We start from the raw sequence: 25038 nt of genomic DNA, 5'->3' as shown, positions 1-25038 counted from the left end.
TATGGGTGATTTTAGAAGCTTCAATAGTGATTTCAGAAGCTCAAAGGCTACTTCATTGGAGGAACACAACACCTCTACCCTTTAGGACTGACCATGTCCTTTATTTTTCCTTTTTTCTTAGAATTTTCGTTTCATTTGGGGGCGAAGTCGCCGAAAATGGTGATGGAGAAGAAGATGAAAGTGTCGGTGTCGATGTCGTTGGAAATGGTGAAAATGGTGTTTTCGATGGAAGGTGAGGTGAGTAAGGATGATGAAGATGAAGGCGAATGGAAAGAGGAGAGAAGAAGGTGAAGGTGGATGCCTGGATGGGAAAAGGAGGAAGAAGAAGGGACGAAGAAGATGATGTAAGAAAAAACAGTGTTAATAAAATACTCCATATTAATAAATAATTCCTCCATTTTCTTTTACTTGCAACACACCTTTTAGGCACGCAGTTTTAGGAGATGATTAGTGAGGGTAAACGAGCGATTTTATCAATATAATTTTTACACGAAGATTAGAATAGCGTTAAGTATCATTTTTAAAAATTATAATGAATAATTTATCCGTTTACATTACATAAACCCGACCTCAAAACACGTGCCACAAGGCTGTGTTGCAAGTAAAAAGAAACGGAGGAAGTATACTTTTATTTATATTTATGTCATTAGAGAACATTCAATCCCAACATGGCTAACTATGGCGCGCATGATGTTCCATTGTTAGCCGCCTTAGTAAGTTTAAAATTTTATTATAAAAATTGCATGTTGATTGATGTTAATATGCTATTAGTACTAATAATACTTAATTATTCCTTTTTAATCTCCGTGTTTCATCTATTATTTTCCATAAACCCTCATGCCCTCATTAATTAGTAATAATTTAATCATTCCACAAATAAATATACTTAGGCTATTCAAAATTTCAAACTACGAGTCTGTTCTCTTCAACTTAATTTTAGTTTAGTTCAGTTTAGCTCTATCAGTTCAGTTCAGTTTCTAATTTCCTTCTCTCATAAAATATTCATTTCAGTTCAGTTCAATTCAACTCAAATCAGTTCTGTTCAGCTTAGATTAGTAAATCACAACATGCCCCTACTACTCGAACCGAAAAAAGCCCCAAGCTTATCTCTTCTCGAGTTTTCATACTAAAAAAAAAAAGTTCTTAGGTTTACCAGTATTATTATGTTATTATTCACATATGATTGTATAAGTACTTGCCTATAACCTATTTATACCTCATAACAAGAAGACAAGGTTGGAGTTACTCAATATCTTTTCTAATCAAGTTTTGGTTACATATAAAAAGTTACGTTTTAATACTTTATAGTACTTTCGTAACATACAAGATAAGAGTTACCTGTAATTGTTTGTTACATGCGAAATCATATATGATATATATTTTGATAGTTTATAGTACTTTCGTATAAACAAGATCAAACTTTTGTTACAAATATAAAGTTACGTATGTCTTAATACTTATTATCATAGTAATATTATTTATCGTAGCAAATTAAACTACTCTTAATAGATTGGGGGAATTAATATTTTAAAATTTCACCGTCATAAATGGAAGACAAACATCCATATAATAATATATTAGACCCAACAAATTGAGATAAGATTTTGCCAAAATAAATGCCAACTACAAACTACACTACCTTTTTTTTTTTTAGGGAACCACACTACCTATATACATGCCTAAACGCAATAAATCTAAAAGTATGACCAAAAATAGTCGTAAATTAATATGAAGTATTCCGTATAATCCAAGAGGGATCTTGACTAAGCATAAATGTAACAACCTCAAATCCTACAATTTTTACACGTACAATTGCTTACGTTAGAGGATTTTGTTCCCATGTATATATAAATATAGGTCCCATTATTCTCATTTCTCATCAACTATAACACATTACATTACCTTAGTACTTATTTTAGAGCGAGCTTAGGTTAAATTAATTACTACTGTATTAATTAACCTTATAAAAATGGCATCACCTTTCACCTTAAAGTTGATAATAATACCTTTTCTTCTTTTAATTAATGTATTATGCTTATCGAAAGGTGTTAGTAGTTCAAAAATTGTTGAACACCAAAGAAAATCGGTACAATCCAATATCCCAACATGGGATACAAATTATTTGGAGTTCCCATTGAATTTGGAATACTTAGAAGCTGAGTTTTTCTTATGGGGCTCTATTGGAAGGGGATTAGACACAATTGCCCCTGAACTTGCGGAGGGAGGTCCTCCTCCAATTGGAGTTAGAAAAGCCTTTCTTGACCCTTTCACTAATGATGTTATCGCCCAATTTGCCCTCCAAGAAGTTGGTCATTTAAGGTTTGTTTCGTTGTTATTAATATTATTATTATTTAGATTAAAAATAATTACAAAACTTATCATCTGTTCATGATCAGCAAAATTTATATTCATTAAAAAAATGATCAGTAAAATTTATCGATTTCATGTTAATATTGAAATTTTGTACATGCAGAATCAATTCCACAAACCATACTTCACTGACCTCAACTAACTAGCGAGCTAAGTAACCATCCAACATAGACTTTTAAACAAAATGGACTATAAACATGCATAGGATATTGTTCAATTGATCGAAAGTTAAGAATATTCGTTTTAAGAAAACCATAAAAGATCAATTAGGTTCAAATTGTTAATTTGACTTTATGTAGTGTCTTTTTGCTAAAGGTGATGATTTATTTTTATGTAGAGCAATCAAGGAAGTGGTGAAGGGATTTCCAAGACCAACATTGAATCTAAGTAGTGCACAATTTAGTGAAGTGGTGAACTCAGCATTTGAACATCCACTCTTTCCACCATTTGACCCTTATAGAAATTCAATAAATTACCTTCTTGCCTCTTATTTGATTCCCTACGTTGGTCTTACTGGTTACGTGGGCACTATTCCCAAGCTTCTTTCCGTTGAAGCCAGAAAAGTACGTAGTAGCTAGTACTTGTATATGTTTTCCTTCTTCACTACTTAATTTTTGGCCTTTATTTTGATTTGTTAGTCTATTTATTCTATTTAATAATTAACTATCACGTCTAGCTAATTGCACGTACGCGATACATGCTTTAGATTTTAAATTACGTATACGACAATCATGTTAAAAGTGTAAGATTGTAAAAGTAGTTTATTACCTCTAATATGTGTATAAACAACTTCATGACTCGATAGTGTTTATATTGCTTGTTGACTGTTGAGCATTCACAATCTTTATCTTACAAGGGTCATATAAAAGGTAATATATGTACACGATAAAAGTTCAAAATTAATTAAAGAAAGTGGTCTATTATTCTGAGATGAACTAATATAATATGTTAGTGATCCAAGGAATACGTACTAGATTACTTCATATTGCATACTTAAAAATTGTATGTGTTCTTAAATCTTAATTACATGTTGCTTCATATTTTGACCTCCCGTATTTTGTTCCCCTTCCATGCATATTTTCTTTGACCTCCCATAAGCAACTTCACGACTCGATAGTGTTTGTTTTGCCTACCTATTGACTATTGAGCATTCACAATCTTTGTCTTACAAATATTTCTTTGGAGTTTGAATTACAAGGGTCATATTAAAGGTAATAGATACTATAAAAGTTCAAAATTAATTAGAGAAAGTGGTCTATCATTCTAAGACGAACTAATATAAAATGTCACTTCTAATATGTTAGTGATCCAAGGAATACGTACTAGATTACTTCATATTGCGTACTTTAAAATTGTACGTGTTCTTGATTACGTATTAGTTCATATTTTGACCTCCTATATTTTCTTCCCCCTCCCATAAAACCAGCTAGTAGCAGGATTGCTAGCAGTGGAATCAGGCCAAGACGCAGTGATCCGATCATTACTCTACCAACGACGATTACAAAGGGTGGTACCTTACAAAATAACCGTGCAAGAGTTCACGAACCGGCTTTCAAAACTAAGGAACAAGCTAGGGAGTGACCTAGGCTCAAGGGATGAAGGCATATTCGTGGACCAGAAAGACGGTGCAGAAGGCAAGATTAAGGGCAATATACTTGTAGGGGATGAGAACTCTTTGGGGTACCCTAGAAGTCCAATAGAAGTATTAAACATTGTGTATGGAAGTGGTGATCCTAAGAAAGTTGGTGGGTTTTTTCCTAAAGGTGCTGATGGTTACATTGCACAATCCTATCTTCAACCTAAGAATGCTACTTCGAATTATGATAGATTAAATTGATTGATTTTAAAGATGGTAATTATTAGGAGACTTTGTCATTTTTTCAAGGTTATTTTTATGTTTATTTTTTTAAATTTTTTTTATTTCATTATATCTACTAGTATATATTTTTTAAGGTTTATAGTTTAGAGTTTTATCTAGAGAAATAATTTATTCTGTATTTTGATTTTACAATGCAAGGATTTAGAATGTTCATATTCATTTTGTTTTGGACAAATTTGTTAAGGTAAAGATTGAGCAAGCTATGGATTTTAGTGAGTTATTGAACTGGTGAGTAATTGATGAGTATTATAAGTCTAACTTTGTGGAAATATATATAATGAATTAATGTTTATTGATGAGTATGTGGCATGTGGGTTAACTCTTCATTAGTGCTTGTGAATTTATAAGGATTCACCAAGTTATGAGTAAATACTGCCTTTATTTTGAATTGATCACAATATGAGGCTTGACATACAATTTAAGGAAAAATAAATATAGAGTAGGCAAGACTCAAAGAGTTGTTATCAAATACATACAGAATAATAAATGAAAATCTAGCAAAGGTAGCTTTCATCAAAACTAGGCAAAATTAGAGCATCAATTATGACTTGGGTGCAACTAATGACACGATCTTAAGAGGGTGCATCCCACACTATGAATTATAAGATTGAGAGCACGAAATGACATGAATGGCACGGCGAAAGATATGGGCTTTAATAAGAGACAATATGATGATTTATTGTAGATTTGTATTTGCATACATGGATGTGTTCTTCTATTTGATTCGCCTGATTGTACCCGAAAATAAAAATCTATTACAATCTTGAATAAATTTATATTACAATAATTCACCAAGGAAAAACAAACTACTAAACACTAATACAACTATTCCACCATAGGAGATACTCCATCATATGAAAAACAAATTAATTTCTATAGAGATAAGCGAACAACAAGCTACACTTTCAAATGTGTAACATAACCAATGGTCGAGACTTCCCATACACCACCCATCATGTATTCCCACTTTCAATCCCACCACATGTGTCTCCAATTCTACACTTTACTACTTCAAAAGGTTTTGTAGTATTTTCAGCTTTCATTATCAGAGTGAAAATCTTTACGAGTCAACTGATGATAACCTAAATATTATACAAATAGAATTGATGAGTTTTTTATTTTACCAGAAGAAAAGGATTTCATTAATGAAAGATAGCAAATCGGGCACGCACTTACAAATAATTCTTAGGAAATCTAAAATTCCAACACAAGTACAAATCACCTTAAAACTAGATACATCGTAGATTCGATAAACGATCGCCTTAATAAAAAATTTCATCCGAAGCAATACAATCTGTAAGTTAGCACTAATTCGGCTTGAGATCCACGGATGAAAAGTTGTTTGGGTGAAAAAAACTCATATGGCCTTTCGGAGACAATGAAGCCCTAAATCTTCAATCTTTAGCACATAAAAACAATTGAGATCGGAAGAAAGGAGATGAAAGAAAAAGAGAAAAAAGGAGAAGAGGGAAGGAAAACTTAAAAAAAGCAGAAAAAATCTAGCAGACTAGAAAAACCCTTCCTAGGGGAAACCCTAGAGGAAACCAAAAAACCCATCAAAAAGAAAACCTAGAAGGAACTCTAGCTCTGCTTTATTAGTATACTAGTTTTGTGCCCGTGCGATGCCCAGGTTATTTATTAGATAAATTTTTAATCTATATGTCAAATTTTTTCTTGATCTGTAACCTGAAATAATGACCCTCTCCGAAATGATTTGTGACAAGAATCGATTGACAGGTCTACACACAATAATAAAATTATATTAGATTATGAATTATATATTATTTAAATTGATTAGAATATATTATAAACAGGGCCGTCTCAACCATTTTGGAGGCCCTGTTCTAATTTTAAAATGGGCCCTATAATAGTAATATTTATACTACCTCCGGTCCAAATTACTCACAACTTCGGGGTATTATTTGTGAGATATAAAATATTCCAAAGTTGCGAGTAATTTGGACCGGAGGTAGTATTTTTTTTATTTTTTTTGACAAGAGTATTTGTATACTAGTATTATTATAATATGATGCACCAAATAAAAAAATCAAATACTTAACTAAATCACTCTGTTTATACAAAGTTCCACAGTATCATTTATATTTTAATTATACTCTCATACGTAGTATTTCTTATAAATTGAAGCACCATATAAAAACTCAAACACTTCGTATAATTCTTGTCCTAGTACTAGATCCAATTTAATTTGTAAGCTTATGACTAATCGGATCCAACAGAGTAGTTTATAACTTAAAAAAAAAAAAAAAAAAAAAAAAAAAAAAAAAAAAAAAAAAAAACTAGCCCATTATTAAAAACAATGGAAAAAAAAAAGAAAAAGAAAAATTACTGATGAAAAAAATATCAAAAGCTTTGTCGCAATTTATTGTTCACAGTCGTCATCTTCTTCCTCCCAAAACACACAAAATACCCAAAAATGAAGTGGTAGTTGGAATAATTATCGAAAAAGGAGAATGGTGGAAATCATTGAATGATTATACTCCATGAAAGGTTTGAATTTGATATTTTTCCCCCAAAAACAAAACGAAAACTGAAAATTTTGAATTTGAAAATTAATGAGAAATTAGAGTGATTTGAATATGGAATGTTATGAAATAATTATTGCTTATGGGAATTGCAAGATTCACGGAGAAATTTATTACTCAGTAGGAAGTTTTGAGGGATGAATGTTTAATGAAAGCTGGTTAATGGGGAAGAGCAACATCGCATTTCCAGAAGAAATATAACATCAACTGGACTTCAAAATTATGGGGCCCTACACAATTGGAGGCCCTGTGCTGAGGGTCTGTTTGCACAGGCTCTCAGCCGGCCATGATTATAAATAATGGATGTGGTGCATTTTGAACTAATTCCTTCACTCTAAAAAAATATTATGATACAAAAAATAAATTTATATGCTAATTTATGAGAGTTGTAATCTAATTATTTTTTGAATAAAATAATAATTCAATTTGTACATATGAAATATTGGTAGTTTATCGAAAATAAAACTCTAAATTAATAATTTTATCCTAAAATTCTATCCAAATTTGATTGAAAATAGAATTATAAACTAATTTTTTTATCCTACAAATTGAATTCTATATACTACCTCCGTTAATTTTTATGTGCAACTTTGGAATATTTTATATCTCACAAATAATACCCCAAAGTTGCACATAAAAATTAACAAAGGTAGTAACTCTATCCTACGTGGCGCAACACTTGGCGAAAAGTTAAAACGCCAAGTGTCGTTGTCTCGTTGCCTGGCTAAAAGTTTAACTTTATATATTAGTTATATGATATAGAATTGATGAGTTAAGGAAAACATTATTCTATCCATTAGATCAAGCTTAGCTTAATTCAAAAATATGTTGTATATGTATTGAATTAATCTTTAACAATTACTTGTACCCTTTAATAATGTTGCTTAGTTAATTTTTTTAGTAAGGCTATTTTAGTCATTAATTACAATGGTATTTATAAGTATATAAGAATTTTTAAGCGCAAAAGAAAGTCCAACAACACAGTACTTTATTCAACTTCTTTAATGTCGTCTCTATCCAGTCTCGATCAAGTAAATTCTAAACTCTAATGTTTTTGGGCAATGTAAATCTTTCAATTCCCAATTAAATCATTAAATTCATTTATAATTTTGATTCTTCAATTCTATGATTCAATTATTATTGCATAATTTCTGGGTTGATTTCAGAGGGCATTGAGTGCTAAATTGATTAAATTATAATGAGTTTTGGGTATGGTTTTTGATTTTTCATCTAAAGTGCAAATTAGCAATCCACGAATTAGGATTTTCGCATAGGGATATATTAATAGTTTGTGGAGTTTAAATTTCAGGTTTATAGGCAGAACCGATTTTGACAATTTGGAGGCACGGGGCAAAATGATTATTAAAAAATCATTTATTTTTATAATTATTAAAAAGTTATGTAATTTGTTATTCATAAATAATTTTATATAATTTGTTAAATACTTTCTCTCTTTATTTAATTGCATCATTTGGACATTTTGACCTTCTTTTGTGATTTATCAGTTAGAAAAAATTATAATTAAATATTATATTTTTATAATTTACTTAAATAGATAACTATTAATCATCAATAAATAATAACTAATCAATAATCCATAACTATATTTTTCAATAACTATATACTTAAAATTTTGTGTAGAACTACCCTAAAGATAGGGTCATTTGTGAAAAATTACCCACTTTTTTATTTGTTTAGAACTACCTACAAGTTTGGAAACGTTTGGATAGCACTACCCATTAACGTTTTCCGTCCAATTAAAACGTTACTTTGGCCCAATTTTTCACCTTTTCCAATTACAATGGCCAAATAGTAATTGAAATGCAATTCAATTCAATCGCAATCCAAAATAAGCAAAAACCCGAATTCAATTTAACCCCCAAACCCTAGAAATCAAAATCCTCAAACAATACTTAACTCATGAACCCTAAAGTGAATTCCTAATTAAAATCCTAATTAGGTTAATTAGGGTAAATTAAAACCATTAAACAAATTAGGGGGAGTTAATTGGGTAGCAAAAGTGTAAAAGTGGGCCCCAATAACGTCTTAATTGGACGAAAAAACGTTACTTGGTAGTGTTATCCAAACGTTTCCAAACTTGCGGGTAGTTCTAAATAAATAAAAAAAAAAATGGGTAGTTGTTCACAAATGACCCTATCTTTAGGGTAGTTCTACACAAAATTTTCTACTTAATGACACACTAAAAAAATTCGTTCTTGGTTTGATATCGCACCATTCTTTTTTTTTTTTTTCCTTTTTTGTCATTTTCATATGGAAAATATTAGTGTAAAATAGAAATGCATATACATATAATAAGTAAAAGGAAAGTCTAATATAATACAGTGAAATAATGAAAAAAATTTCCTCGAAAAAAAATAATGAAAAAAAGAACCACAATAAGTCGAACTTTAGGTGATCTTCCAATATTAATTCAACTTTAATAAATTAAAAAATAAGTCTAACATTGATGTCTATATTCCATAAATAATTTAGTACTAGATTTTACTTGTGATCAGTCAAACAAGTCATTATTTGACTTATATTACAATGAACTCTCAATTAAATAAGAATTGTCTTAATTAAAAAAAAATATAGCTTAATATTAACTTTAAATACAAAAAATAAATTTTAATTATAATAAATAATTTTTTACAAGACTAAGGTGTCTGGTTTGGTGCGGAGGGCTGGGTGGTCATAGGTTCGTGCCGACTAGGGTGGGTGGGAGTTGTGTGGGTTCGATCGATCAGCTAGGTTTAGGCTAGGTGGGAGTTCGCCGCATAAGTGTGGTTTGAGAGTAAGGATTGGGCTTTGGTTGGGAGTTCGCCACATAAGTGGGGTTCGAGAGTTAAAGTTTGGGTGGGTGTTCGCTGGATTGGTTGGGACACTAGGGTGTAAAGTTAAAATGTATCCAATAAAAGGAACTGATGTAGTATTAGAGCAACTCCAATAGTAAGTTAATTAGCAAATTAGCTTATTAGGCTACATTAGATTTTAAAGCTAATTTCTTTTGTAGCTAGTTTGTGCCCTGGCAACTAGCTTGTGGTGTTTGCTAGAGAGAAGAATCTGTCATGCATGCGTTAAAAGATTGCAGTTTAGCTCGAGCAATTTAGAGTAAGTGCAATTATTCTGTGGTTTTGTCTCACTCTCTTTGTAGTACACAAACTATTGGGAGCGGGCACCCGCACCCAAGTGTTTGTGCGTTTGAAGACCCGACGACGACAATGACAATAAAGACGATGACGATGACAGTAATGGTGGGGCTCCGGCAAGAGCTACGGTGTGGCTCAAAGCAAGGGCAGGGGTGGTGATCTACGGGCAGCAGCAGGGGAGGGGTTGTGGTGGCTCGTAGTAAGGCAGCAACAAGTTAAGGTGGTGGCATGAGGTTAGGGTGGTGGCTGGTTGGGTGTGGCGTGAGGTTAAGGTGGTGTGTTAGGGTCATGGTTTGTTGGGTCTTGGGTGGTGGCATGAGAAACAAATTAAAGGTTGGTGGAAATGGCGTGAGAAACAAAGAGAAAGGATTGAAAGAGGAGAGAGGAAGAGGGAGAAAGATGAGAGAGAAATAAATAAATTAATATATAGTAATATGATAATATCATATAAGCTAACAAATAACTCATATCAGCCAATTGATGTCTGATATTAGTCAACATTAGGGATATATCAGATACTAATAAAAATGTATCAACCAACTAAAGGTACATATAAGCCAACAAGAGAAGTATATCAACCAACAAAAGGTACTTATCAGCAAACAGAAGGAACATATCAGCCAACAAATAAAGCGTATCAACCAACAAAAGGATTAAATCAGCAAACAAAAGCAACAGGTAAGCCAACAAAATAAACATATCAACCAACAAAATAAAACATATAAGTCAACAATTAAAATATACATATCAACCAACAAAATAAATATATTAGCCAACTAAAGAAACATATAAGCCAAATGATGTCTGATATCAGCCAATAAAAGGAACCTATCAAAAATATATCATCCAACAAAAAGAATATATTAGCCAACACAAAAATCATATCAGCCAACAAATTATACATATCAACCAACACATAAAAAATATAAGCCAACAAGTAAAATATATCACGCCAGCGACACAAAAATTTGCGTGTGGGCATCCGCACGCAATAGCTTCTTATCTGCCATGCATGCGTTAAAAGATTGCTGTTTAGCCCGATCAATTTGGAGTAAGTGCAATTATTCTATGGTTTTGTCTCACTCTCTTTGTAGTATGGGTGACTGGTGGGAGCACTGTTTTGGTAATTTTGGGGGAGATATGGTGAGTGTAATTACCATGTGTTGGGCTATGTAGGGCACAAGGAACAAATGAATGATTGAGGGTGAAATTCGAATGTTGAGCAAATTGCTGCCTATGCTTTGAAGACGAAGGGGCGTGAGGTGGGAAAGTTGAGTAACAAGGGGAATTGAAGGGTGGAAAGAGTGTCTTTGTGGGCGGGTCTCCTCTGACATCTGATGTGGTTAAAATTATTGTTGATGCTGGTGTTTTGGGGGAGGCGGGACAGGCTGGGTGTAGTCTGCAGGAATAGTGAAGGGGTGGTGCTTTGGGGAGCTACGGTGTAGTGGAGTGAAAAATGAGAGACTAAGATTGCAGAGGTGAAAGCGATATTTTAGGGCAGGAAAATTGCGAGACACAAGGGTATGAGCTGCATTGAGATCGAGAGTGATAATTTGGTGGTGATTGAGGCAATGAGGAAGCGTTTGTATGGCCCCAGTTCCTTTCATCTGATTATAAAGGATATTGTAGATTTTTTTCTTCTAATTTCACTAGTGTTTCATGGTGTTTTGTAAAGCGAGAGAGTAATAATATAGTACACAAATTGACTCACTTTCAACCGTGGGAGTTTGGCCAATGGGTATGGAGTGATGTAATCTTTCCTCGCATTTTGGAAATTTCTTCTGTTGATCTAGATGAGGATTTTTTTATTTTTTTGAGTATTAAAACTGTCACTTCTAAAGTTATTCCCTAACAATTTTCCGTTTTACACAGAACATTAACCAATTCATACAATTAACTAACTCATACAATTTTACACTTGCTGGTCTGCAATTGCATTTATAATAAAATGTAGGTAACCGTTAGCTGATGTTATAACCGCAAAGGTAACATTACCTATACAATTGCATAGTTCACACTTCACACGACACTATTAGTTTGCCATAATGGCCATGACAAAAGAGTCATCCTAACCACATTTTTTTTTGAGGAAAACTCATCCTGAACACATTAAATACATGATAAATTGTAATTGACTTATGTTACAATACTCTCCTTTTGTTTATTGTAAATTCAGTTTAATTAATGTAATTTCAGTCGTTTTCAAAATAAAAAATAAAAAACCAAAAAAACTTACAAACAATTTATACAATTTTTTTATTTTATTTTTTTACGAGACAAATTATACAAGCTTTGGTGTGTGAAGGTAAATTTTTTTTTTTTTTTTTTTTTGAGGGAGTGTGAAGATAATATTTGGGAAAAGGAAGTGTAAATTTAAACTAATACTCCGTACTTTTTAAAACACATTTTTTTTGAGGAAAATTCATCCTAAACACATCAAACACATGATAAATTGTGATTGACTTATGTTACAATACTATCCTTTTGTTTGTTGTAAACTCAGTTTAATTAATGTAATTTCAATCGTTTTCAAAATAAATAAATAAATAAACAAAAAAAAAAAAACTTACAAACAATTTATACAATTTTTTTTTTTATGAGACAAATTATATAAGTTTTGGTGTGTGAAGATAATATTTAGGAAAAGGAAGTGTAAATTTAAATTAACACTCCGTACTTTTTAAAACAAATCTAATCTAATATATATATATATATATATATATAAAGGGGAGTTTTTTCCCGAGTTTTTAGAGAGCCACGTAGGATCTAATTTTCTTAGTGCGCTACGTAGGATTATAAATCTTAGTATTAGCCAATTAAATAAGAGATTATTATAATCTTTTATAATTATATAATTCAAATGCCACGTAAGCAAAATTGACAAATGAGATTTTTAAATTTAAATTAATTAAATATAAAATATTATCTTTACATATTAGAAATTTTATCTAAATATATAACCAATTTTAGCACATAAATTAAAAAAAAAATTCAAACAAACCGTGCATTGCATGGGCTTCATCTAGTTTACTCTAAATCCTTAGAAATCCCCTGCTGTCCCATAAATAGACGATCGTAGAAAGACTCGGCCGACTTATTTATTAGACGGATATACCTTTAATAACTGTGGCGGGTCATAGGGATCCATAGAATTGCTCTCTCTCATATTAGTCAGATATCCATTGAAGCGCACTCAACGTTCTCCATTGAAGCGTACGTAGTTGGCGTGAATCTAGTTCTTGTACCCCCCATTGAAGCAGCTTCTGAGGTAAGTTGTTTGTATTTGTTATCATCATATCAAATATCCCTAAATTATGAGATCGATAATTGAATCAAATATCCCTAAAGTTATGAATCAAATTTGGTTGCTAATGTATTGCACAACACTTTAATGTTAGGATTTAACTATGAAATCAGAGCTCTTTCCCTGGGCCCAGGGCTGCCGCCCCTCCTGCCCTGCCTCAGGGACGGGCCTGTTTTTAGGATGATTTGGTCAGAATTTTGAAAGAGATCAGAGATATAGATGAGTTTGTGGAATTGGGTATTTTCTGATTATGGTTATCTGAATGTGTGTTGGTATTTGGCTGCTCACATAGGAGACTTATGGAGCTTTTGAGCTTATAATCAAATAAGATTATAATAATAACATAGAAAAACCGAGGGGGAGGGACGGGAGCTGTTGGCCCGGGCATTCAAGAGGAGCTCGAGCTAATTTCTATAAACCATGCTATGATTCTGCCAATTTAGAGGAAAGGAAGTTAGAGTTTTGTCCGTAGTATGACTAGTTTGTTGTCCGTAGTATGACTAGTTTGTTGTTGACCTTAGATCTGTCCATGATAAACTTGCTATTTATTATGGATTCTTTTTTTTTTTTTTTTTTTTTTTTTTTGCAGGCCGTGGTATTCGTTTTGTAATAAGAGAAAGGCATGGCTGCAGAAGCTACATCTAGTGTATATTCCCAGAATCTTAAAGGGGACCTTAATGCACCTTACATCAATGCCGAGAATGTGCAGAGTAATATGAAAGTCATCTATTACAGGTACATCTTCACATAAGCTGGCAGGTTCTGGTTCTATTTCAGTTGTAGCCTCTTAAAAGTTTATATTATCACTGGCATCACGCTATCACATCAAGGAAGAAATACGTTTGAATTATAGAGCAAGATGAAGCTTGTATGGTACATAATTTTGTAAGGAGAATGAATGTTGATTTCTGCACTAGAATAAGGCATATTAGGAACATTCGCTGTTTCTATAGGCTAAAATCAATAGGTTTAAATTTTGAATTGTAGCCTTTTAAGGCTAGACTTTCTAAGCAATAATGTTTTGGAACTGTGGTGTTCATGTTGGTCAAGTATCAAACTCTACCAAAATGCCCTTGCTCTGCATTGTTTGAAATCAGTAATCTTCCTGAGTCCTAAGTCCTAATTTCTATGTGATTTTGCCCTCCTTCCCCTTTTCTTATCCCCCTTTGGCTTGACAAACACCACTCACACTACTTATACTAAGATGGTCAAAGGTGACCTTAAGGCTTAACAAGTGAAACTTAGCTAAATTAGAAAAACATAAATCAACATCATAGAAATAAGGTTGCTTTCTTTCCTTCTCTTCTTCTTAATTGATTTTGTCTCTTGCTTTTTGTTGCTTGTGTTGGCTCAAGTCTCTTCAAGTTTCCTCCTTTGTTGCCGTTGTTGTCCTTGTGGTTCGATTGCCGCATCTTGACCCTTGACGTGATCCATCACATTACCCACCGCCTCAAGATTCACCTTGTCGTCAAGGTGCAACTTAGGGAGACGATGTGTCAGCCTCCAAAGTCGGTTCGCCGGTGAGGGTGATTGGCAGCCTAGCCATGGTGTATTGCATTTCTTGAGTCTTCTAGTTGATGGCCATCATCCCCAATTTTTCTAACCATTGAATCCCCAAAATAAGATCGGCGTTCCCCAATTGTAAGGGAAATTTTTTTTCCACAATCGCCACACCGCGGTCCATTTTCAAGGTCAACCCTTCACACACACCTCTTCCTTTGCCAGTCGCTCCGTTTCCTAAAGTCACACAGAAAGTGTCCCCTTTTTTCACTGGGATTGCCGCCTTTTCCACCACCATCATAGAAATAAAATTATGGGTTGCTCCCGGATCAATCATTACCACCACTCCCTGCCCCTCAACTTCTTCCTTTAGTGTCATGATTTTTGGGTTGGATGCATCCATCATGGCGCCAAAGAATCCTTTAATTGCCGCTCCACCCTCTACAGTTTCAGCACTTTCTTCTCCCTCATCATCGTCATCGGCCGCCACTAAGCTCCTTTCGCGCACATCGGTGACCCACTCTCCATTGTTTGTCACAGCGGAAACATAACCCTTTTGCTCATCGTTCTTGGCAAGATTAATTGAACCTTGAGATTCTGGTGGGGCCTCGGGCCATGTTTTTGCTGGCTTTGACTGTCTTGGGATTCCATAAGTCTGAATCAACCCAGAATTCCTACCTTTACCATTTGAGTTTGTGGGATTTGAGGACCTAGTTTTGACCCACTTTGAAATAAGCCCAATCCACTTCCACTAAGATGACTGACCCTATTTCTCTCTTCAATCCTCCCTGCCAAATTCATGGCGTTCTCCAAGGTGGATGGGTTCAACAGTCGGAGTTCCGCCTTGATGTCATCCTTCAACCCATTCACGAATTGTCCCTTCATCAAATTTTTCCAGCACATCTTCAAGTGGGAAGGCCATCTCGATGAATTTTCGCCGGTATTCCTCCACCAATGTTGTCTAAGTTATGGCCAACCGCTGCTCGTGTATTGTTTTGGCGTGGGTTGGTCGGAATCCTTCAATAATCGCTGCCTCAGGTCCGTCTAGCAAAGAATTGGCCGTCGCCTCTGCTCCCAGGAAACCATTGCAGCGCCGGGCCATCCATCGCCACAACAGCCTCTGAAATTTTATCCTCCTCCGTCAATCGATAGAAATCGAAATACATCTTAGCCCTCATGACCCAATTATCCTGATCTTTCCCTTCAAACACCGGCATGTCAAGCTTCTTGTGCTTCCATCAATCGTCGTCTCCGCCACCTTCCTCCGGCCACCCTCGCGGATCTCTTCTCCTCTATTCTGGCATTCCGAATTTCTCGGCTAAAGGTGAGCGCACCTCGTCTTCTCAGTGTTCGTTTAGAATGTGGTGGCTCTCGGCCTCCGATTGGACCACCGGTTGAGGTTGCGGTTGAGGGTTTCCTTGAACTGCCTTCAACTCTTCCTGCAATTTGTCCACCTTTCTCCGATCAAAGGCTGCTTGATGGTCCATGTCGATACAAAACCGGTCTAAACATCCTTCGAGTTTGGTGGAGCTATTCGCCATCACCTCTTCCATCTTTTTCCTTTTGGCTTCAAACAGGGTTGAGAAATGTTCGGACATGGCTTTCTGGGCATCTGCCATGGCGGCATTCACATGTTCGGACATTGTTCGGACATGGATTTCCGGGCATCCACCATGGCGGCATTCACCACTTCTGCCACGCTCAGAGGCACCTTGGCCATCGAGTTTTCCCTCGATCGTCAACCTAACTCAATTTCCTCCACCTTTTCATCCAACGCGTCTGCGCGCTGCGACAAAGGTACCACCATTTTTTTTTAATACTTCAGATATCAGAGTGGAGGTTTTCGGCCTATGACCACCAGAAATGTTGCTCTGATACCAAGTTGTTATGGACTGGGTTTGATTAAACGAAATTCACTCAAATTAGAAGGACTGGTTGTTCATAGAATCAATCGAAAGATTACAAGTGATAGTGGTAGTAGCTTGAGAGCTACAAGTCTCCAAGCAACTTGAGGTTGCAACTCTCTAGTGTTTGCCTTACAATTTTCTGGATGTCTTTCTACTAACACTACTCATACTACTTATACTAAGATGGTCAGAGATGACCTTAAGGCTTAACATGTGAAACTTAGCTAAATTAGGAAAACATAAATCACCATCATAGAAATAAGGTTGCTTTCTTTCCTTCTCTTCTTCTTAATTGATTTTGTCTCTTGCACTTTGTTGCTTGTGTTGGCTCAAGTCTCGTCAAGTTTCCTCCTTTCTTGCTGCTGCTGTCCTTGTGCTTCGATTGCTGCATCTTGACCCTTGACGTGATCCATCACAGGATGATTGTTGACTATAAGCTGCGGGATTTTTAGCTAACTTATTTTTTATATAATCTTTCAATTTTTCTGTCTTCTAATTTGTATTCTAGACCATCGTCCCACGAAAAATAATACTTCATCTTTTTTTAGTTGCATCACTTTCCTAAAAAGGAGGTTTAAAATTAGTTGCATCACTTTCCTTCTTAACTAATAAATTCTCTCTATCTCTCTCGTACCACATGGGCCCCGTTTATTTTTTCTCTCTACCTCTCTCTACTCTAAACATTGCCTAGGAGTCCTTAAAAACAAAAGTGATGCAACTAAAAAACGGAGGAAGTAGTGACTTTATTAATAGATTTTTTTTCCTGCACACTCTATAATTATGATCCATCTGTATTTCTATTCGTATTTTGGTATGGCTCTGTGGAGGTTTAAAGTTGTGCACCAGGTGACTTTGGGAGTTGGGGGAATTTCAGAAAGCTTTGATCTTTTACTAGTTTATCTTCTAAGTAACAATTCATTTCTTTGTTAGTTTGTGAATTTTGACTTCCTGTGATCCAAGTACAAAATGCATCTGATGAAGCTTTGACCATTTTGTTTTCTCTGTCTGCAGCCGGACATTTATGTCAATAGTAGGAGGAATCATTGCTGGGATTCTTGGATTTACTGGACTAACTGGGTTTATCTTCTACTTTCTGGTGATGGCGGTAACTTCAGTGGGACTTACAGCCAAGGCGAAATTCTCAATTCATACTTACTTTGATAGCTGGAATCGCATTTTGCTCGATGGCTTCTTAGGTGGCCTTATGGTACTGTTCTCTTTTGTTTACTAGTTTCTTTGTTCTCTATTCATCTTCAACCAATCCTCATAGGATTTTTAAAAGTAAATTTCACCTTTACATTTAGGCACTTAGGAGAGACAAAGGACCTGAAATGTTTTCCACTTTCCTTGTTGTACAGAGAATATATTAGTTTTAACCGTTAAGTCGAGTTTTATTACTGTTCTAATAAACCAAGAAAGGAGAGGGATAAGGCCATTCGAGTCTGCACAAAGAAACTTTCATGTAACAAATGGAGTTTTGTTTCCATTTTGTTTGACTTCTCTTTTACTAATCAAATGCCATGGTCACTCTCTTTCAGTTCACTGTTTTCTCTAGGCGTGTCAGTTTTTTGTCATGTCTCATTATTTCAATTATATAAGACAATGGACATTTGGTTTCTAGCATTCTGGCCTTCCAGCAGCTCCTTTCAATTGTTTCCTGTGAAGTATGCTCGCATGTTAAGCTCATATTATGATGCTTTAAAAAAAAAAAAAAATTCTTTGTCATTGCTTTTTCATTAACGAGTTTCTTTTGGTCTTATGCAGTCGTTCGTGCTGTTTTGGACGTATCCTTCTTACAAGTTTGGTTTTTATTTTCTACTTGGTTGAGAGATCTGTTTTGTTTTCTACTTATATCTTTTGCATGTATAAATATGGTCAACTGTAGAGCTAAGAGTGTTTCTAATGTCCTATACTATTCATCTTATACACTCTATTTTACTATGTTCATGTCTTTATCACTGAGCTTTACTACATGCAATCCAATAGTCAATACACCACTTTTAAATTCAAAGAGGTATAATTTAAGAAAACTTGTGTTGCTACTTTAACTATATGTGCATTGTAGACAAGGTGATATGTAGTATCTCTTATATTAAACATAGATTCAGTTAATGCCAAGTGAAATCCCTCGAGGCATTTAGAATTCCTCAAGTCAGGGTTCACCTGGATATGGTGTAAAAATCATGGGGGTAGAATTTAATGGAGAACAAATTACCAGGAAACTAATTTAAGGGGGCAATATTTCAGGGCTCTATTTTTTTATTTGTTTGGCATGAGGGTAATAAAATCACTTGTAATTCACTTTGCTAAAAAATATTAAAGAAATTGTTTGTTTGTTGTTGTTTATTTTTTTTATTTATTTTTATTACTACTAAAAAAATATTGAAATCATAAGAATAATAAAAAAAAAAAAAAAAAATTGAATCTTATTCCAAATCATACGGTAAATCAATCTCTTCAAAAGGAAAAAAAAAAAACAGTAATTTAAGATATCTAAAAGAAAGATATCATAGATTTAATAATAAAATTAAAATTAAGATCGAAGAAAAAAAAAAAAGAATTTAAGATATTGTTTTATTATTGAAATACAAAAATTAAAACTAGAAGGAAAAAAAAAACACTATGATTTCAAGTCAACGATTAGAATGTTTTCAATCAATCAATCAAAGTCTTAATCCCATAAGCGGGGTCGACTACATAAACCAAATTTGATTAGGAAAAATTAACAACAATAAGTTAACTTTTGAGTGGTCTTCTAATATTAAGTTTAACTTTAAGTAATTCAAAAACAAGTCTAACTTTAATGTTTATTTTACATAAGTCTAACTTTAATGTCCATAGATATGCTTTCCCATGGACGTGTCGGCACGGGAAGATGATCTAAGAGACCCCTAGGTTTTTTACGACGTCCTGTTGACGAACCAAGCAAATCTGGGTGTAATTGATGACATCTTTTTTCATTCCTGGCCAATAATACCCCATAGAGAGTAAGCTGGGTGCCAGCCCATATGGTATCATGACATTCTTTAAAGAGTATCTTCCATAGGCCTCTCGTTCGGTATGAATAGCTTGTTGCCCTTAGTGTAAATGAGCTCATCATCCATCCAAAAGCGTCTTGTTTTTCCTTCTTTTATCAGCCTTTTGATGGTGTTCGTCTTGGGATCTTTTAAGAGGTGTTGTTTGTCTTGTTCTTTGACCGAGGTGATATCATTAAGCTGGCAGACATGGGGGGGGGGGGATAATCTTGGTAGGGGGGCTAATCGACATCACAGGCTCAAGGCATCGGCGACTCTATTACTAGCTTCTTCTTGTATGTAAACTTCACATCGAATTTTGCAAGCATCTCCTGCCAACGGGCTTGTCTCCCCTTTAATTTTGGTTGGGTGAGGAAGTAAGTGGACGTGTTATCCGTGTGAACAAAGAACTTTGCCCCAACAAGTAATGTTTTCACTCCTTCAAGCAGTGAACAATTGCTAGAAGTTCTTTTCTCTTATGCCGCATACCTCCTCGCTGTGTCATTCAACTTTCAACTTCGTCATTCAACTTTCAACTTTCATAAGCGACTGGGTGGCCTTCTTTCAGTATGACCCCGCCAACGCGAAGTTAGACGCGTCTATCTTGACTTCTAAAGGTTTGTTGGTGTTAGGGTGCACTAAGACCGACTCCTTCATTACCGCTTCTTTGAGCTTGAGAAAAGCCCCTTGTTGTTTCTCCAACCAATTCCACTTGTTGTCTTCCTTCAACAAGTCCGTGAGAGGACTCGCTATTTCTGAATGAAGCGGCGATAGTAATTGGCCAATCCCTAGAACAACCTTAATTCAGAGACGTTCTTTGGAACTTTCCAATCACTGATGGCTTGAATTTTCTTAGAATCCATCCTTATACGACCTCCTACTACAAAATGTCCAAGGAAGCTTACTTCTTTTTGCGCAAAAGCACATTTCTCTCGTTTCACGAACATATGATGTTGTCTCAATTTCTCTAACACCTTCCTCAAGTGCTCTAAGTGATCTTCAAGGGTGTTGTTGAAGATTACAATGTCGCCAAGTAAACAACCACAAACTTGTCAAGGTAGTCGTGGAAGACCTAGTTCATTAAGGTGTAAAATGTTGTGGGAGCGTTCGTTAGCCCAAATGGCAAGTCGTCTTTGGTTTATAGCTGATCGAACAAGTTTGCCACCAAGGGTATTGGGTAATGGTTCCTCACAGTCACCTTGTTTAAGGCCCTATAGTCGATGCACAATCTACAATCTATTCCCGTCCTGCTAATTCTGAATAAGGACTAGTGCTCCATAGGGAGCTCTAAACCCGGCTTCTAACAACCCATCTAGCTATTTTCGCGACTCTGCAAGTTCCGAAAGGGTCATCCGATAAAGATTTCGCGCAGGCGGTCTAGCTCCTAGTACCAATTCAATACTGTGATCTATGCCTCTATAAGGAGGGAGAGATTTCGGGAGCTTCTTTGGAAGGATATCCGCATATTTACTTAACAACTTTCCTACAACCTCATGGATGCCTCCCCCGACCTCCTCATCCTTCATCGAAAGAGTGGCGATGAACGTAGGCTTGCTTCTTTTCATCCCCTTTTTGAGTTGCATTGTAGAGAGGAGGGGATCTTTAAGTTCTATTCCTTCTTCACCATGAGCATGAGTCCGTAGGAGGCAAGGTTGGTTGCTTGTCACAAGTAAGGACCCTAGGTGGGGTATCGGGATAATTTTACTGGTGTAGAAGAAATCCATCCCAAGGACCACTTCAAAATCATTTATGGTTGCCACCGTAAAGTCAGGACGCCCACTCTAATCCTTAATCTTAGTATTTACGTTCTTTGCCACGCCACCTGTTAGTCATGCAGCTTCAGAGTTTATTGTTTTCATGTGACTACCACTATGCACGGCTTTTAGCCCTAATCTGTTCGCCTCGCGCTATGTGACAAAATTATAAGTAGCTCCTCTATTAACCATCATTGGGCTTTCTTCCCATTGGGCTTTTTTCCATAGCATACATACAATACGTTATGTGCTTCTCTTCGCTGACCACATCTTCCTCTTTGTCTTCCCCCCAACAAGGGAGAGTTCTTTTAAAAATTATCGATCACCCCTTTGTGCCGACATTTAAACCATTTATGAGGCCCGCGACAAAGTATGCAAGTGAGGGGTTTGTTCCATAATGATGAGCCGGAAGACCCACCTTTGTTTGTGGATAAGGCGGCCTTGTTCTTTAGCGAGTCCTCTCCCCTATTCCTGTATCACAATTCGAGCTAACCTACGAATTTCCAATGGTGTTCTTTGGGATATTTGATTATGACCCACCATTTTTCTTCTTATCGGATGAAACCTTTCAGTTGCAGCTATGCCCCCCCCCGATGATATATCTTCCTTTGAGCCCAATCTTTCAAGCCCCGCACAAAGTTGATTAGACGTTCCTTCTCAGACATGTCATGGATCTCTAACACGGACGTCGAACATTCTTTCACATACTCTCGAATAGAGGTCTTGTGCTGCAGAGTTGCTAATTTTGTGCAGGCCACAAATTCAGTGTTCTCTAAATAGAATTGCGCCATGAGTTCCTTCTTCATATCCTCCCAAGTATCTACCAATGTCCTTTCTGCTTGGATGTTGGCGCAGTTGGTGCGCTACCATAGTTTAGCGTCTTCCACCAAATACATTGTGGCTGCCATTAGCTCGTCCTCTAATTGACATATACGAAAGTATTGTTCCATGTCAAAGATGAAGTTATCGACTTCTTTTAAATCTCTAGTGCCATTCAAAGAACCTCTCTTGGCACCTTGTCATATGCCTTCTCTAAAGCGGTAAAGACCGTATGAAAATCCTTCTTTACCCTTTTAAAGTCCATTTGTCTTATCAAATGGATTGCTTCCATAGTAGATCTCCCAAACAGATAACCAAATTGGTTATCCTGTGCATGCCTTTTGCCTCCTTATACGTTGTAAAGGTTTCGTCATTCCTATATTTTCCCAAGGCTTCATAGCATTCTCTTTATTTTGCTTAATTACTGCTTTTTACCTCTTCATTCCACCACCAAATATCTTTCTGCATCAAAGTTCTCCTATTGATTCCCCTAAGAGTCCACCAAGTCATGTCTGGATTCACCTCTCCTTCCCAATCTGCCTTTTTCATTACCTTTTTTTTATAAAAACTTTAGCATTTGCATCCCTTAGAGTCCACCATCTTATCATTGGCTCCTCTTGTCTTCCTTTTTTCTTGTGAGCAGGAAGTCTGTTTGTGTTGCATTTGCTCCACTTCGGAAAGTTAACAAGTGTAAATCTCACTTCTTAAACCAAGTATTAGTAAAAAATAAATCATAAAATTGGGCTAAATCCATAATAGCCTCACCACCTACGTCCCTCTGCCAATACCCAAAGCCTCCATGAACACTCTCGTACCCATCTCGGCTCACCCCAACATGCCCTTTTAGATCACCTCCAATATATCTAAATCCTCCAAAAATTGTCGTTTTTGTTCTGCATCTAAACCAACTTAACTAACTTGGGAAGCATAAGCACTAATAACATTCACAATCTCTTTGCTACATAGCAACTTCACCCTTATCAACCTGTCATTCTTCTAATAAACCTCGATTACCTCTTTTAACAACCTCTCATCAAGAAACACACCAACTTCATTCCTAACTCAACCATTCCTAGTCATGCGATTCATGACCTGTCCAACGTACCACACCTTGTACCCCAAAACCAAGCATCGAGCTCCTTTTCTTGTCCACCTTGTCTCTTGGAGGTACATGATGTTTACCCGTCTTCTCTTCATCACTTCTATCACTTCTGCTGATTTCTCCGTAAGAGACCCCACATTTCAAGAACCAATCCGTAAATTAAATTCCTTTCTCCTACGCTCCCTCATACCCCGCACACTCGTACCACGCTCCCTCATGCCCCCAAGCCCTTGATCATTTAACACCACACTAGGGCAATGTGGCGTGTCGCTTCCCGGGCGACGACCTAGCAACCCTTGCATACTACTCACTGCACCCGGGTCTAGGAAGTACAGTGCGTCGCTGAGTAGGGAACGTTCCCACGAAAATATCAGCAATGATTGAATGTTTAAAAAAAAAAAAAAAATCAGAATTACAATTGAAATTAAAAATAAAATTGAATACCTAATTAAAGAATTATGAATAATTTACTTGGATTTGGAAGGTTGCATGCAGTAATAATGTCATGGAGGAAAGAAGGTCGGAGTAAACTTCAATGGAAGTGATGAACGGTCAGAGGTGGAAAGAGAGAGATGAAAGAAGGTTGGCCTTTACCATTTTACTGGGTGAATTGTTACACTGGGGGGGGGGGGGGGGGTGTTATGTATTACCCTCAAAATGGGGGGAATTATTACCGAGCTAATTAATTAACCCCATTTCAGGTACTAGGTTTAAGTCCATATTCATTACACTATTAATTTTTACAGCCCAATTCTCTCAATCCAGGCAGACCCTCAATAGTTCTCTTCTACCTGCTGGAGCTGTCAACCTGTGTACTAATGTCTTAATAGTCTTAGTGAGTATAGTATTGTTAAGTTTCATAAATCTTGTCAGTTGAAATTAAGCAGTCTCTTATGCAAGATGCTGATTAGTATTGCTTTTAGGTCCTGAATACCAGCCTTTAAGCACAGTCTGAAGTCTGAACATTGTTCTATTACTGTAATTGCTTATGCATATATATACTGTAAAACTACACTAGCTTATAGTTACTGTGCTACCAAAATGTTGACGATGCATTAAGACCTGCTGCTTGTTTCCTTGACAATAAGTAGATTTGCCTATGACATTGTGCACATCTTTTGATGGACTGCATGTTACAAGACTAAGAGTCGCTGTTGTTGCTGCTGCTGCTCCCCTTGCAGCCCCAATTTGCATTGCTGTTTCCATATTCAGAAATTTTAATGGAGCTCACACTCTCTTTCAGCAGATGTCATTTCCAGTTTCTTATGATATTCTAGGTCAATTTTGACTTTGCTAGTCTTTTTGTTTGAGGAACTTACAGCTGATGGAGTTTCAGTTATATTTGTTATTGATGTAGACAGCTAACTTGAGTAGAAAAGCTTGACACATGTTTCACTCTTTTTAAAAAACTTAAATAACTTTATATTCTTTTTTTCTTATTATGTATGTAGTATTATATTTATGTAGTATTATATTTTAGTAAGGAATTTAGGTGCAGTTTCTTACCACTCCTCTGGGTAGATTTTATATGGCAACATGGTGGCATCAACAAACTTTCATTTAGAATCTGGCGTGGCCACAATATAGTAATGTGGCCATCATCCGTATTTAGATTGTGATGATGACATGTGCCTACACTTATGAATTTGGATCTTTATAATGTCTCTTGTTCAAGAAAGATATTCAAATGAAACATG

The 25038-nt window shown here is 35.7% G+C and overlaps 2 protein-coding genes across 2 annotated transcripts; both read left to right on the top strand.

Moving 5' to 3' along the window:
* The first annotated feature begins 156 nt into the window (after window positions 1-156).
* Window positions 157-4440, top strand: LOC145565700 (desiccation-related protein PCC13-62-like). Its single transcript, XM_081625613.1, has 4 exons — window positions 157-232; window positions 2046-2319; window positions 2708-2933; window positions 3797-4440. Exons 1-4 carry the CDS (start codon window positions 157-159, stop codon window positions 4205-4207), a joined length of 987 nt encoding a protein of 328 aa, XP_081481739.1. The 3' UTR covers window positions 4208-4440.
* Window positions 4441-13052: 8612 nt separating this feature from the next.
* On the top strand, window positions 13053-24780 carry LOC145562895 (uncharacterized). Its single transcript, XM_081623318.1, has 5 exons — window positions 13053-13209; window positions 13835-13980; window positions 17664-17859; window positions 18417-18436; window positions 24433-24780. The coding sequence occupies exons 2-5, from the start codon at window positions 13868-13870 to the stop codon at window positions 24461-24463; spliced, it is 360 nt and encodes a 119-aa protein (XP_081479444.1). The 5' UTR covers window positions 13053-13209; window positions 13835-13867; the 3' UTR covers window positions 24464-24780.
* Window positions 24781-25038: the final 258 nt, after the last annotated feature.

The sequence above is a fragment of the Chenopodium album genome, chromosome 10 (assembly GCF_948465745.1).
Source record: "Chenopodium album chromosome 10, dcCheAlbu1.1, whole genome shotgun sequence".
In the NCBI taxonomy this organism is placed as follows: domain Eukaryota; kingdom Viridiplantae; phylum Streptophyta; class Magnoliopsida; order Caryophyllales; family Amaranthaceae; genus Chenopodium; species Chenopodium album.
The sequence above is the reverse complement of the archived record's forward strand: the minus strand, read 5'-3'. Positions and strand labels throughout refer to the sequence as shown.

What these genes read in the sequence shown, in the direction of transcription:
- LOC145565700 (XM_081625613.1), top strand. Translation starts at nt 157, where the DNA reads ATGGTGATGGAGAAGAAGATGAAAGTGTCGGTGTCGATGTCGTTGGAA. An exon ending in AATGGTGTTTTCGATGGAAG is followed by an intron (nt 233 to 2,045) that starts GTGAGGTGAGTA and finishes GCTTATCGAAAG; the next exon opens with GTGTTAGTAGTTCAAAAATT. An exon ending in TTTCCGTTGAAGCCAGAAAA is followed by an intron (nt 2,934 to 3,796) that starts GTACGTAGTAGC and finishes CCATAAAACCAG; the next exon opens with CTAGTAGCAGGATTGCTAGC.
- LOC145562895 (XM_081623318.1), top strand. Translation starts at nt 13,868, where the DNA reads ATGGCTGCAGAAGCTACATCTAGTGTATATTCCCAGAATCTTAAAGGG. An exon ending in ATGAAAGTCATCTATTACAG is followed by an intron (nt 13,981 to 17,663) that starts GTACATCTTCAC and finishes CTCTGTCTGCAG; the next exon opens with CCGGACATTTATGTCAATAG. An exon ending in GCTTCTTAGGTGGCCTTATG is followed by an intron (nt 17,860 to 18,416) that starts GTACTGTTCTCT and finishes GGTCTTATGCAG; the next exon opens with TCGTTCGTGCTGTTTTGGAC.